Source organism: Capra hircus, chromosome 24 (genome assembly GCF_001704415.2).
Source record: "Capra hircus breed San Clemente chromosome 24, ASM170441v1, whole genome shotgun sequence".
NCBI classification, from domain to species: domain Eukaryota; kingdom Metazoa; phylum Chordata; class Mammalia; order Artiodactyla; family Bovidae; genus Capra; species Capra hircus.
The window spans coordinates 44,968,113-44,983,437 of NC_030831.1; the positions used below are offsets into that span (position 1 = coordinate 44,968,113).

The following is a 15,325-nucleotide window of genomic DNA, read 5'->3' on the forward strand; positions in this document are numbered from 1 at the left end:
TTCTATCAGATTGTAAAGAAAAGTCTGAGTTTTAAGTAAACAAATGCAATTATTAAGACCAAATAGAAAACAAAACATGAATACCAACCATTTGATGTAATTCTTAAAGTTCTAGCATGGTCAATAAGGATTTATTTCATCCAAGCCTAAATGTTAAAAATGTGAAAATTTTCATAAGATCATGTCTGTTACATCATTCTTTGTTCTTCCTTGTTTTTCTATTTTCTTTTTCAAAACTTACACGAGAGAAAGAAAATCTCTCGTGATCACTTATGAACACGTATCTATAATAGCTGGAGTATTATATAAGTGATGGTATTTACAGTTAAGAATACTGCTATGCCACATTTGAGAGGAAAGAAAAGAGAAATAAAGAGCCCTTTGAGAGGTTGAAGCTACCCCCACCGCGTGACCACCTGGCATGCTGTGAGACTCAACAGATGTAGCGTCAAACTTTTTGGCATTAACTGCACTTCTATCCAGCCTCTCACGTTGTCTAGTCAGTCTGCTGGGGCTTGAGCCACATGCAACATGCAAAAACCGAAGTTGATTGAACACAGAGTCAGGCTAAATGGCTCTAGTATTCCTCAGTTAATGAGTGACGCCACTCTCAGTTCCCTCCTCACCAAGCCACTCTGACTCTGTTAAGTATCACTCTCAGAAAAACTCCCAGACTTAAAATTCTTCTGTAGATTCATCCTGGGCAATTCCTACTAATAATATGCACAGTTCGCTTTGAAGTTGATCTAGTTGCCCCTATTTCTTGTTTTCTGATCTCTGAGCTCATTCCCTTCACCAAGCTTTCTCAGCCCTGCTAAAGTCCTGATTCCCTTTCTTAGAGATTCTCCGAGCAACCTGGCAGTGTTCTTTCTTGGCTTAGTCTCTCTCTGGAGGCTAGTTGGGGAAGGCAGTCGCACCCCACTCCAGTACTCTTGACTGGAAAATCCCAAGGACAGAGGAGCCTGGTGAGCTGCAGTCTATAGGGTCGCTAAGAGTTGGACACAACTGAGCAACTTCACTTTCACTTTTCACTTTCATGCATTGGAGAAGGAAATGGCAGCCCACTCCAGTGTTCTTGCCTGGAGAATCCCAGGGATGGTGGGAGCCTGGTGGGCTGCCGTGTATGGGGTCGCACAGAGTCGGATACGACTGAAGCGACTTAGCAGCAGCAGGAGGCTAGTCACTGCCGCCTTTATCTGTCCAAAACTGCAGGTGGTTTGTCCAAAACCCAGGCTCATGAAAGGACTGGCATTTTAACCCCATGGTCAGAAAAGTCAAGAATTCTGAAAACCTAAGAACCAGGACCTCAGAACTGCCTTTCCAAAACATGGAGGTCAGCATCAAATCCCACTCCAGAGGCTCTCCATGAATGAAACACTCTTTTGACTGTCTTGGAATTGCATGCAATTCAACTAATTCAAGGTGCTCTAGGGAATATGCAGATTAATGATGTTAGGCTTTGGCTTCTAGGGTTTAGAAGCTGAAACAATCCGACAGGAAATATTAATCAAGCATCTACTATGAGAAAGGAACTACAGTTCTCTTCATTATGAGGGGTACAAAGAAGAACACATGCTGTCTTCAAGAAGCTTTAATGACTTCTTAAGCCATGGATTCATAGAAAGTTAAATTCTCTAGGATTAAATACTCAGTAAATAAAGTCTTCAGGAAGGTAGAAAAATAAAGGAAAACTTTTTAAGCAGTTCAAATTTTTGATCGTGAGGTGATATCAGTAAAATAATTTTGAACATTATCTCCATGTAAATACATATGTGCAGTTTTAAAATGTAAACTTGGAAAGTTGAGACAAAGCTGAAATAAATAATATTCTCAAAATAAATTGAAATTTCATTTAACTGTATTATTAATGAAACAAAAATATTTTCTCTGTCATCAAAATTTTATAGTAATTTTAATATTTTTAATAATGTTTCAGAGAGAACCAAGGATTGCATTTGAATACTTCTTTTCAAAAATCTTGGGTTTTAACACTTGTGACTAAGCAATTTGAAGGTCTCATTTCAAATTCAGTTTGTTTCAATACTTGATAGTAGATGTTATAGATTAAAATGGTATTTCGTATAAACATAGATCCAAAAGGAGAAAGTGCATCATTTTGTTTTAATCATAGCACTGTTTTTTTCAATCCCATCCATCAACTAAGCAAAGGTTTTTGTTGTTGTTGAAATTAGACTAACCAACTTCTTTTATTAACAGTCAGATGGTCTTGCATATCAAAAGGCATTGCGTTTTTTAATGAGCTCAGATCTCTGAAAACATTTCCAATCAATTTCAAAAACTGCTGTCTCCATGAGATGAATTGGCTTCTAAAAGCAGTTACTTTCTTGCCCATTTTGCCTTAAAGGGGCATTAAGGGCCTTTTTTTGTTTTTTAATAATTGCAAAGTAACATTATAGACAGCCTATTGACAGCACCAAGAAGCTGAAAATATTTAGAATCCTTCTCTCAAAGTAAAAGAAAATTGCCAGATTCATCTTTAAAAATAGCAACTTCTTTATACTACTGCAAGTTTGCTGCAAGGTAACCAATGAAACTGTGTGGTATAACATATTTCATTGATGTTGTTGGTCTCATTACAAAGTATTTTTAGTATTTTTATTTTTTGTGAAAATTTTTTTTTTTTTTTACTGATTGAAGACCTTAATTTTCTAAACTTAACCATGTACAAGACCTGACAACACCCAAAGGGAATAAACTGACGGGATGCCATCAGTCCCTTGAATGCATGTGGTCTCCTCTTTTCCCAGGGACCTCATGCCCAACTGTGACAGGTGACACATTATCTGATACGCAGCCCAAATACGGGCATCATCCACCATTGTTCCTTATATTAAGTATTAGACTGCTTAACATGGTTTTTATTTTTCAGCTAAAAATATAAATTAAAGTATTATTATGTTTTTCTTGCAGCCCAGTTTCCTCCTTGGGGAACATACACCCTGCCCGAGAGCCTGCCAATTTAGAACAGGACCCAGATCTGGAGAGGCAGAGAGGAGCCCCCACACATGAACACACAGGCACACACCTACTGCTCCACCTCTCCATAGTCACACTGCTCTCCTCACCTCCTACCTTCCCTTTCCCCACAGAGACATGTGAAATAGGAGCAAAACAAAGACCAGGGTCTCCTCAGCCATTGCAGTGGAGATAGAATGTACCCTCAGCATTGCAGCTGAGATAGAATGTTCTTTCAAAATAAAACCCTAAGAGGAAGCTATCATTTAGTGGTTCAAGCAGTTACTATGCTTTAACAAGCTAGTTACATTTTCAAAGAAACCCCCAACTATATTAATGTGACTTTCAGAACAGAATGGAAGCACACCATTCTATCGGTGACAAGTCCCCCACATCTGCTAACCCTTAATTCTAAATTATGGCTTTCAAATTGGAAAGCAGTGTTATATCGCACGTGTTCTGATGACCGGCAGTGACTCTGATGTGCCCTGCCCCACAGAGGCCTCACCGGCCAAGGGAACTTGCCATCTTTTTCAAATAAGCTTTTAAGACCAGGACGCAGAAGGTTAATTTAAATTTTAAGGAAGAAGGAAGAAAGATTACATGCCAAGGAAAATTGTTTCGTATGTCCTATTAGAAAATAAAAAGTAGCATTAGGAAAATAAGAAATCATTACTGAGTTAAGTACAGAAGTATCAAAAAAAAAAAAAATGCTCAATTTACATGCATGCTAGCATGCATGCGAGCTCAGTCATATTTGACTCTTTGCGACCTTATGGACTGTAGGCCACCAGGCTCCTCTGTCCATGAAATTTTCCAGGCAAGGATACTGGAGTGGGTTGCCATTTCCTCCTCCAGGGGATCTTCCCAACCCAGGGATAAAACCCAAGGCTTCTGCATTGGTAGGCAGATTCTTTACCAGCTGAGCCACCAGGGGAGCTTCATATATCTCACCAGAAAGTAAAAAGTAGCATTAGGAAAACAAGAGATCATCACTGAGTGAAGTACAGAAGTATCCCCAAAATGTACAGTTTACATGGGAGAACAATCAAATTCCCTTGAACTTGTATTTGTTGCCCATGTGTTACATACCAGATCTTGTCCTGCTGTGTGGATAACTCTGGGAGGACATAGGAAAGTCATGGCCTGTGCCTGCAAAGAAATCTAATGTGTATCGACATACAAAGCCCTTCACACTGCATCTCTGTTCCTTGACTGAGGCCAATGGTGTTCCAGTCCTATCTAACTGCAGACCAGCTCCACTCTGGGCATTTCAACAGTCCCTAAAATTTCTTCACCTTCCCAATAGCAAGAAGAAATCTAATTAGTTTAGAGATAAATTTGTCTCCCTCTCTAACCCATTCAAAACTTTACAAAACCAGAATGTGTCTTGCTTACGGGCAGAGTCTCTAAAAGATTAGTACCTGTTTCTTAAGAAAATTCTGTATACAGCTAAGCCTCATTAGCCCTTATCTTGCTCGCAGTGCTTACACAACATCTATAAAGTCAATGTGCAAAAGGAGTGCTAAGTCCAATGTTTGATTATCATAAAAGAAGTAGCAGAATCAACAAACGTTGGTGAGCCAAGCATCTGATAATGGGAGCAAATAAGAAATTCGAGATGTGGATCAAAACCAACTTAACCATTTGCATGGCAATTTTAAGTACAGAAAAAATCTACAAGATGATTTGCATTGTAGAGTTATGAAGAAATGAATTCATATTTTGCCTTGGCCACTCATAATTATTCTTTAAGACTAACAAAGAACAGGCAAGATATAGGACAATTATAGGAACTAGAGCAAATATGGAATCAATCTTGCTGCAAGAGACCAGAAATTACTGTCTAATAATGAAACAATTTGAAGAGAGAAAAATCTGTTAACATTTAGAGGGACAGTGAAATCATAAGCAATAAAGAGAAAGATTTGTGACTATCAAACCCTGCCAAATCCAAAGCCTTCCTCTCCACCACACTAGGATTTCAAAATTATTAGATGAAATACATGTTGTAGAAAGCCACCTCACATTTGGTACGGCAATTGATAATGAGTATAGGAAAGAATTTGGGCTTCTTTTGTAGCTCAGCTGGTAAAGAATCCGTCTGCAATGTGGGAGACCTAGGTTTGATCCCTGTGTTAGGAAGATCCCCTGGAGAAGGGAAAGGCTACCCACTCCAGTATTCTGGCCTGGAGAATTCCATGGACTGTAGTGTCCAGGAGGTCGCAAAGTGTCAGACGTGACTGAGCAACTTTCACTTTCACTTTCTTTCATAGGAAAGAATTATAATACAGAAGGGAACATTAAGAGCATCTAGTCTAACTGTTCAACATAACAGATGAAAAAGGGAAAACCTAGGAAGGGCTAACAGTTTCATCCTAATTCAACTTGGTTTCCAGCTGTCCCTGCCCAGAGCCCTTCCTACTGACCTGCACTCTGGTGCTACTCACACACAACATAATGAGCTCGCACTAAAAGTTTGCATAATACTTATAGGATACAATACAATTCAGATGTTCAGTTGATGGGAAACTCCTCAAAAACTGTAATATAAAAAAGAAAGAGGGATATTTAGTCTTAACACGTGAGGCCATCACCGGAGATTGGACCACCACACATGTTTATGCAATTAGTTACAAAATAAAACCCAGAGCACTCATTCATTCTTCCATCCCATTCAGCCAGGAGGATAGCTACCAGCAATTTTCCAGGAGATGATATATGACCTTTACTGAGGACATTTCTTATTCTTCTAAAGTTATTTAGGTAAAATAGAGCCCAAGAGTATGAAAAGCAGAACACTCTGACCCTTGCCAATCGTAAGATCCTAAGGAAAATGTCTTACTGACACTAATTATTTCTATTTTTAAACCATGGATTATGGAACTAACAAGTATATATCAGAGTAGTAGAATAGCATACTCAGCTTCAACATAATCAACTCATGGCAATCGCTTCAGGAATACTTCCACTCCCCTCTTCCTTCCTTTATTATTTTGAAGCCAGGGCCAGATGATATTGTATGATTTCACCTATTAATAATTTAGTAGGTATTTCTAAAAGGAAGGTACTTTTAAAACAGATCACAGTGCAATTATCACACCTAAGAAACTTAGCAACAATTATATCAAGAAATGCCTAGATATTATTAAAATTTCCATGAATTTATAAAGTATCTCTTGACAATTTGTTTAAATTGGCATCCACATGTAGTCATTTTATATCTTCTCTGTTTTAATTTACAGCTCCACCCTCCCCTTCTTCCTCCCCTCCTCCCAGCTTATTTGTTGAGACCCCAGGTTGTTTGCCAGGAGCTTCCCAGAGTCTGTGCTTTACTGGATAATCCCTATGTGTCCTCAGTGTTCTATAGTCCTTGGGCTAGAGCTGAGTTGCCCAATATGTTAGCCACTAGCCCACGTACCTATTTAACTTTAAATTAAATTAAAAATTCAATTCCTCAGTCACACTTGCCGCATGTCAAGTGCCCCGTAACCACATGTGACTAACGGCTACTGTATGAGACAGCATGAATACAGACCAGTTCCACCACTGCAGACATTTCTATTGGACAATGCTACTCTAGAGGCTTAATAAAGTCCCATGAGGTAGCTTTGGAGGGAAGAAATGTTGAAATCTCAGCCACTCAGTCTTTGACTCAATTAATCTACATAGGAGTCACTTTAAACTTTCACACCTGGTCATTGAAAATGAGATAAAAATTCAAGGGATCTGTGTGTTTTTAATTTACATAAATGATATGCTTACAAACACTCGTTTTCTTTTTTTATTCAATTGTTTTTAGATTCAGCCATGTTGATATGTAGTTTATTCCTTTTAACAGATGTGCAGTATTTCATTGGGTGAATGTTTCACAGTGATTCATTATCTTTTAAATTAATATTTAGATTGTTTTAAGTCTTCTGTAACATACACTGAGCTTCAAGGGACATCATCAGCCTCCTGTCACACATGAGCAAAGGAGGCAACCTGGCTGTTGGATCTCTGGGGCACTGGGCACACCCATCTGCAACACTAGTAGTTATTGCCCAATCACTTCCCCAAATCATCGTGACAATTTGCTTTCCTGTCAACACTGTGCAAGTCTTCCTACTTCCTTACAGGATTACAAATATCAGGTAGTCTCAGACTTTTAATTTTTACCAATACAGGTTCACATATATGCAGTCAAAGTACAAATTCAAGCAGGGAAAGGGAAGGAAATGGAATTGATGACGGAGCATTGACTGAGCTGATTCTGTAATGTCTTCTTGCTAAAAAAATAAATAAAGCACGTATGGCAAAAACTAATGTTTATTAAATGTGAATGGTGGGTACAAAAGAGTTGGTTATAGTATTTTTAGTATTGTTTGGTAGGTTTAAAATACTCAGAATGAATTATTTCATAATTTTTAATGCAAGGGTTTAATAAAAAAATATGTATCATGTAAGAAATTATTGAATATGGGATTATCTACTATGTTCCTTTTTGTTTGTATGACATGTCATGCTCAAAAAAGTATTGAGATAAAATATCCATTGGCTCCAGATGACCTCCAGTTCAGCTCACAGTTTTCTAGTCAAACTTTAATCATTGAACATTGCCAGCTAATTGCCCCAAATGATTTATTTTGGAACTATATCCTGCATCGTGTGTCACATAGCATTTTCTTCTCTTTGAATGATATAAACTAAAAAGAAGGTAAACTGCTCGTGGACCTTTTGTTTGGAACAATGCCAATTGTTTTGTGGCGTATTTCTGACTAGTTTTCCTTTCCTCGTGAGCAGTGTGGACAAGGTAAATGGCTTGGCTCTGACATGGAAACTTGCTGTCAGTGTCACGATATTTCCAATGGTCAATTTAAAAATCTAAACTAAAACTCCTTTAGAGAAGAACAGAAGACAGTAATGATCAGTGTGATTCATCAGTCAAGAAACAATGTTTAAATCCCTGCCATGTACAAGGCCCCATGCCATGCCCTGTGAGGGACATGAAGACCGACAGAAGTCAGCCTCTGTGTCGGAAAACTTACAATCGAGCGAGCTTTTCTTTTTACAACACTAACTACAAAAAATCTATTTTGTAGTCAGAAGCTCACTCTGGCTTTGTTCTATTTTGATCTTTATAACTTATTTTAAAGATTGTTCAGTAGGTATTCATTGCACAGTAAGTCTCACAATGACCTTTGGCCAAAAGCAGTACCATTTTGGCCTGTCCTATGGAACTCAGAGCTTCCCACTCCATGAAGCCCATGGCATAAATAACTTCAAATAAAACCCTCCAGGAGATCTGTGTCAGGCACAGCATGAGAGAGAGATGGGGAAAAGCAGGGAAAGAACCATGCCAGAGTGCCCAAGAGTAAGTGACAGCGGTGTCTGTGTTCTTGCCAGTTTTTCCTCATCTCCCTTAAGATATTTATTCTGCTTCTCCACTAACAGTTGAAAAACTGCAGGATGACACAACAAACCACCATGCTAAAATGAAACACATTTGCTTTTAGGCCTGCAGCGTTTTTGTAGCGTTGACAACAACTACATGGGCTTCTTTGGGGATGCGCATTTAGCGTAAATCACAGCAGCAAAGAACTAAGGACACACTTTTTAAGCTTGTAAGTGGCCAGAGGGAGGAGCCAATGTGAAGATAGGGCAGCTGGATGTGTGTGAGTGCCTGTGTGTGTATGTGTGTATACACATGTATAGACAGGTGTGCCTCTAGTGAACAACACAAAGAGGAAGAACAATCTAGAGGAAAGGTCTGCTCCATCTTGAAGCTATTCACACTTTATGGTGTCTGAACTTCAAAATGAAGCAGTTCTGAAGGCTATTTAGTGGTGGCAGTACAGGACTTCCTGTGACTAGAAGTTTGGCTCATAAAATAGAGGCGCATCTGGCCACCAGGACATGAAAAGAGTTCTTTGCAAACAACAGCCCAGTAGCAGGGGTGTGAATGATTCAGAAACACCTGGCTGGTATTTTCCTTGGGGATTCCAGAAGATGCACTAGTTAAGAAAGATGTGGTCAATTGGACATCATCAGGCAAGTCCAGACCATTGTTGGGGGTGGGGGGTGGAATTAAGAGAGATAAGGTCATCCCAAATATAGTGTTCCTAACAGAATTCTCCCTCAGTCAGTGGAGGATGGTTAGGGATATAATAGGTTCAGTTCCGGATTCTAGTTCAGGTCAAGGCATCTCCTTTTTGAGGTTGATGGTACAAACAAATGAGTCAGATTTTCTGATCCAGAGGGCTGCTTGTCATTTTATCCTTTCAGCATCTTTTACCAAAAAAAGAAAGTATAGCCGAATGCTAAATTAAATTAGATCAGAGGTCAGAGAGCTGAATTTAAAAAAAAAAAAAAAGCTGTAATAGAAAAACAACAATGGAAGACTTTATATTGTGATTCTGACATTGACTTCCTTGGCAGATCTTCCTACATGGTGTGAGCCTGTTTCCAAACTTAAAAATGGGAACAAGAGTATTTCATGGGATTTCTGTGGAGACTGAAATAATGATATACTTTGTACACATACTATTCAACCCATGTTTATATCTTTTAATTTTCATAGAAAAGAATTAATAGTGGGTACTGAGTCATAGCATCAACTTTCCATCATCTTCATAGCCAAATATAATGCCAGTTGTCACTGAAAAGACTGGGTTTAAGACAGCCGGCATCCTGTGATCAGTTTCTTCTCTCTTCCCTTCCTGCAGCCAGCTCCTCCCTGAAGAAGAGATTTAAGCGGCGGGAGATCGAAGCGATCCAGTGCGAGGTGCGGAAGATGTGCAACTACACCAAGATTCTGTCCACCAAGAAGAACCTGGACCACGTAAACAAGATCCTGAAGGCCAAGCGGCTGCAGAGACAATCAAAGACGGGCAACAACTTTGTCAAGAAGAGGAGAGGGCGTCCCCGGAAGCAGCCCACGCAGTTCGATGAGGACTCCAGAGACCAAATGCCAGTGCTGGAAAAATGCATCGACCTTCCCAGCAAACGGGGTCAGAAGCCGAGCCTGAGCCCGCTCGTTTTGGAGCCGGCCGCCAGCCAAGACACCATCATGGCCACCATCGAGGCGGTCATCCACATGGCCCGGGAGGCGCCGCCCCTGCCCCCGCCGCCGCCCCCGCCCCTCCCGCCGCCTCCACCACCCCCGCCGCCCCCGCCGCCCCCTCTGCCCAAGACCCCCAGAGGAGGTGGGAAGAGGAAACACAAACCTCAGCCTCCGGCCCAGCCCCCGCAGCAGGCGCCCCCGCCACAGCCCCTTCCCCCGGAAGAGGAAGTGAAAGCCAAAAGGCAGAGGAAGTCGCGAGGGAGTGAGAGCGATGTCCTTCCCTAGGGTGGGTCTGGGCGTCCGAACCTGGGGCTGGGGGTGGACTTACGCGTTGGAAGTGCAGTGAGCCGGGCTGGGCGGAATCCCCGCCGCAGGGACACCATGCCCTGCGCTCCAGAAGCTGGGCAGGGGCAGAATCGGGCCAGAGGACGGGGTTGAGCCTTCAGGAGTTCTTGGCAAAGCAAAGCAAGGGGACGTTTTCAAAAGAATGGGTGTGTGCGTGCGTGTGTGTTTGCGCGCGTGCGTGTGTGTTTCACAGCAGTTCCCACCAAGCAGCACTTCAGTATGGCTAGTTCCTTGACAGGCAGCAAGAGACCCATCCCGGAGGAAAAAGTTGGTGGTGCTCCCTGAAAGCCGCCAGACTTCCTGCAGCCAAGGTGCACCCTTGATTCCATTGCAGTTACTGGACAGGAAGATTGAAAGGGAAACGCCCTCAATTAGGAAACATTCCAAGGGGAGAAAAGTGGCAAATTTCTCAACTGGCTATGTTGTAACCCATTTCCATTTTAATTGGTTTTTATTTCTTCTGGTTTTTCGAGCTAGGCTAGGCTTTGGGGCACCAAAATCATCTTCAGGTGACCTGAATCTTTCTGTTAACAATACGGTTTCTCAGATAGACTGATGTCATCGGAGGGTGAAATTCTAGTGATAGGCAACCTCAGACATGCATTCGGTCTTTTGTGTGTTTCTTCTACCACACATACACTGATTTTTAGCATCATCTGTTCCAGCTTTTTCTTTGCACATGTACTTCCATGTACCTTTTCATTACCTTTCATGCCTAAATAATGTAAACCTTACCTGTGTCGTCATGTTCATCCTTGGCATGCTGTTCCAAGGAACTTGGCTTTGAATCCCAGTCATTGTGAAACAAATACTTAGTATTGATAGAGCCTTTTAAAAATAAGTAAGTTAGAGCAACTGAAGATATGTTGACCCAGGTATCAATCAGGTTATTTTTATAGTAAAACATGTCAGCGAAGTATAGACAGATTAAAATGGTTTTAATGCCCCATAGAAAATGGAATAACTGAAAAATCACCAAAAATTGAAACCCCGGACCCACCAGAAAGACAAGTGTCTAGCAATGCCTTGGTGTGTGATTTTTTTTTTTTTTCCAAACAGATAACTGTCAACGGTCATTGAAAAAAAAAAGGGAGCAAAAAGACAATTGAAGTCCATTATCTCTTTTCATGAAAGCAGATAGGGTTAAGTGTTCTTATCTGGGAAAAAAGAAAGGAAATGCTCAAAGGGTGTCACCACTCCAATCCTATCACATCACCTTGGACAAAGTATCCAAGTTGTGGTTGCCTTAATAAACTGAAACATTTTGTACATAATGTAATTAAAGTCTATCAGTCTGCATGGATGCAAACTGTGTGTGACAAATCGTCTTTTAAATGGTCAATTTCAACTGTACATTTCTCATCCAAGTTGTACTCTAGCCATTGGTTTAGCGTGGACAGATATTCCATCTCTTTTATCCATTTCCACAGCCCAAGTGAAACATGTTAAGAAACTCAGAATGAATATAAAGTTATTCCATTGCCATAGATGTTTTCTAAAAGTCAGATGTGGAAACTTCAAATAAGTATTTTCAATTTCCTTCCCCAGACCTCCCCCTTATCTTCCCTAAGACATCAAATACCTGGTATGGTAGATTATAAAAAGAGAGACACTAAGAGACAGAATTAAATTTTCCAATGAGAATGAGAATATCTGGTTTACCTACAGATTGCTTCTTTACAGAAAGTTGGGAACAGCAGAAAATTGTATTATTACTTCAGAACACAACATTATTTCCTTAGAAGAAGAGGATTTCTGTTGGGAACATAGAGTAAGGGATGGGTTATCTATCTGAGTAAATGTTTAAATTCCAAGTTAATATGCTTGCAAACATCACTGCTCTGTCATGGCACCAGCAGTTGGTTGAAATTACCCACAGAGTCATCCTATTGTGCGCTATCACCCCGGACTTCACATCGTGTGCTGCTACTAAGTCAGTAGCATTTAATCCCAGCATATGTGAGTTTAAAGGAATGCAGTCTCCTGTTCTTCAAAGCTTATATCTTAGATACTCAGTTTATGACCTAGGTTGACCTTTGGCATTTCACACGGGTTGAACAGCAAAATCAAACCAACCACTTTAAATTTGTCATTCCTAAGCCATATCTGAGTGGTTCCAAAGTCATTCAAGAGGAAGGTTTAAATTATCCCTGCTCACCCCACCATTGCTATGAAAGAGCACCCATTTTCATTCCAATTAAGCCATAAAGAGGTTTCTCTCTTGTTGGATTTTGAAAATAATTGATTTCATTCTTTCTTTTGCCCTTCTTCCTTCCAGTGTTGGACTGTTTCCCCAACCAAATCTGTGAGCAGACTAAATCTTCCTGCAGAGAGGAATAAGCTGACACTCTCTAAGCTTCTTAAGGAAGGACCTAAAGCTCAATTGGCATTAACCTCTGGTAGGTGAGAAATTTCAAATAACTCTAGGATACATTAGAATTTCCAAACCAACGAAAGGTATTCCAGGAGAGGTACAGCAGACTTATACCTTATACATAAATTCAGTTCGCCAGTGGTCATGTGAGTCAAATACAGATCTTCTACATTTATGATCCCAAGACTAGATTGGAAAACTACAGAAGAACAAAACTGAGATAAGCTAATCCATTGTTTGGAGGTGGATGCAAGTTTTGTCACAGGGCTTCTCTTTCCCATCAAGTTCTTCCCTCAGTATCGCATTACTTTGATTTTTTTTCTTTTGCTTTCTATTAACCTAACTCATCTTTCTAATATGACCATTTCCTCATTTTCTAACTACCCCCTTTGCATAAGCCTCTCCTGTCCAGACTCAATATGGGGCCAGTCTCATTTTACATCTTATTGGTAGCAGAACCAATGTTAGAACCCAACTCTCCTGACATGCACTGGGGAGGTCTCTTAGCCACTCAACACTGCTTTCTGTGGCTGCATATTTAGAGAAAATGCACGAAACTCCATAAACCGCTCCAAAAGTATTTCATAATAAGAGAAATCCCTTGGTTTACTTTTCTGTTCCCTGCAAGACTTGCCTTCAGCAAGGAGGCACTTAATATGGACCCACTTATATGGAGTCTGATTAGGGGTAAGCAAAGGGTGAAATCGGTATAAAAATCACCTTGAGGGTGATGATGGGTCTCTGAGCCATCTTTCTAAGTGGCTGGGGAGCCACTTGCTTTTCAACCGCTCATCTCAAACGAGAGGAACAGAGATTAACTTCCTCTAATGTATGGCTCCCGCTACAACCCAAGGAAGACAGGTTGAAGGAAAGGAGAGTATGTCAGGGCTGGCTCGTGATTTGACAGGCCTGGGACTCAACAGCCACTGACAGCCCCGAGTAGGTGACTAAGGGCCGACAGGATTAGTATGTTAACTTGGCTGCTGTCCGGAGTGGGAGGCCACATTTGATGGCAGTCAGAGTTTGTGTTCTGGGCATTGCTGGTTCTATAAATATGATAAGCAAGTGGTGACAGAATTATAGTATAAGGTGATGTACTACATGGAGATCATAAAGGATTTGGTTTTAGGACTTAAGTAGAAAATCCACTCCTACAGCTTATTACCCGACAATATTCAGATAATGAGCTTTTGGAGAATATTATTTCCCTACCACTAGGAAGATTTACCTGGGAACTGTCTAAAGTCTATACATATATTTCCAAAGCCTTTAAATGCCAACTGTAGCATGGGGGTCGGGGGGAGGTGGCAGAAGCTGAAATGCCTCAAAAGCCATTTAAGTGTTACATTGCAGGATTTTCAGTCCTTCACATTATGTAAAAGTAGATAAATATAGACATTATTCTCAATTCTACCCTATAATATCACAGTGGTCCACATGCCAGAGCTTACAGACAATGTCATCACAGTGCCTAGAAACTCGAACTGTAATATACCGTACCATTTTCTTGGTGTTTTTTAAAGTTTCCTTCCACAACACCAGACTCCCTCTGCCTCTTGTTTCTTGGAGAGTTTGCCCTACTGATGAGTCTGCCTCCCTTGTTGGACTCAGTCACTTGGGGAACAGTCTTAGAAGCACATATCAACCAAGGAAGAAACTTCCTGGATATCTCTTGCCCACTTGCCCAGGTATAATAAACACTAAAGGGGGAAAAATTGAAAAGAGCTGCCACTGGTCAACACAGAAGGGCAGTTCCAGCTTAGGTTGGTGTCTTTCTTTTTCTTCCTTTTTTTAAAAAAAAAAATCTATTTCTTAAATAATAATAAATGCACATGATGTGTTAAATATGTATATATATATTTCAAAAGAAAAAATGGGGCACAAGATTGTCTTACAAGTCGTGCTGGCTAATTTTTAGTTTGTATTCATAAGTGGTTTTTAAAAGCCTTTTTTAAAGTGTAATTTGCATGTTCTACTTTGATTGTATGTAAACATATTTTAGAACAAAAAATGTATTTGTATTTTATTGAATATAGAGGCAAGAAAAATTGTACATTGTTTGAAATGTTCTTTTTGTAACAGTTTTTATTCATAAAGCATTTTTGTACATTTAAAATGAACATGGACTTGCTGTTATTTGAGGCGTAGATACATCTGGCATGCTTTACTGTCATGCTCCTCCATGGTCTTAGATGTTGGGTTTTAAACATTTTTTCTAAAAGAAAGCTCAGTCTTTTTCGCTACCAGATCAGGTTAGCACAGTATAGAGCACTTAACTATTAAAAAAAAAAAAGTTAATCCTATTCATATGTTATTCATTGTGTGAAATTAAAGACATTCAATTCAGTCTAACATGAGTTGTGAATTCTTTTGTTTTATTTTCCATCTGGTTCACATCACTAAGGAGTTTAATAGCATTTGGGGGTCTTTGCTCACACCAACTGGATATAGAATCATTGAGAAAATTCTCACCAAATTTCTGCCTTTTGTATGATTCTGGGAAGTACATCTTGGGCAAGATTTGAGTCTGATTTACAGGGTTACTGTTCAGAATATATTACACCTGGACATAAAGCCAAGCCTGA

At 40.1% G+C, this 15,325-nt stretch overlaps 1 protein-coding gene across 4 annotated transcripts in view; it reads left to right on the forward strand.

The window, feature by feature from the left end:
- Positions 1-15,092, forward strand: part of SETBP1 (SET binding protein 1) — a 405,902-nt gene extending 390,810 nt beyond the window's left edge. For all 4 annotated transcript variants that reach the window (XM_018039462.1, XM_018039464.1, XM_018039465.1 and 1 more), the window contains one exon: positions 9,684-15,092. In XM_018039462.1, the coding sequence (XP_017894951.1) occupies positions 9,684-10,306 (623 nt within the window). In that variant the 3' untranslated portion in view covers positions 10,307-15,092. The remainder of the gene's footprint in view (positions 1-9,683) is intronic.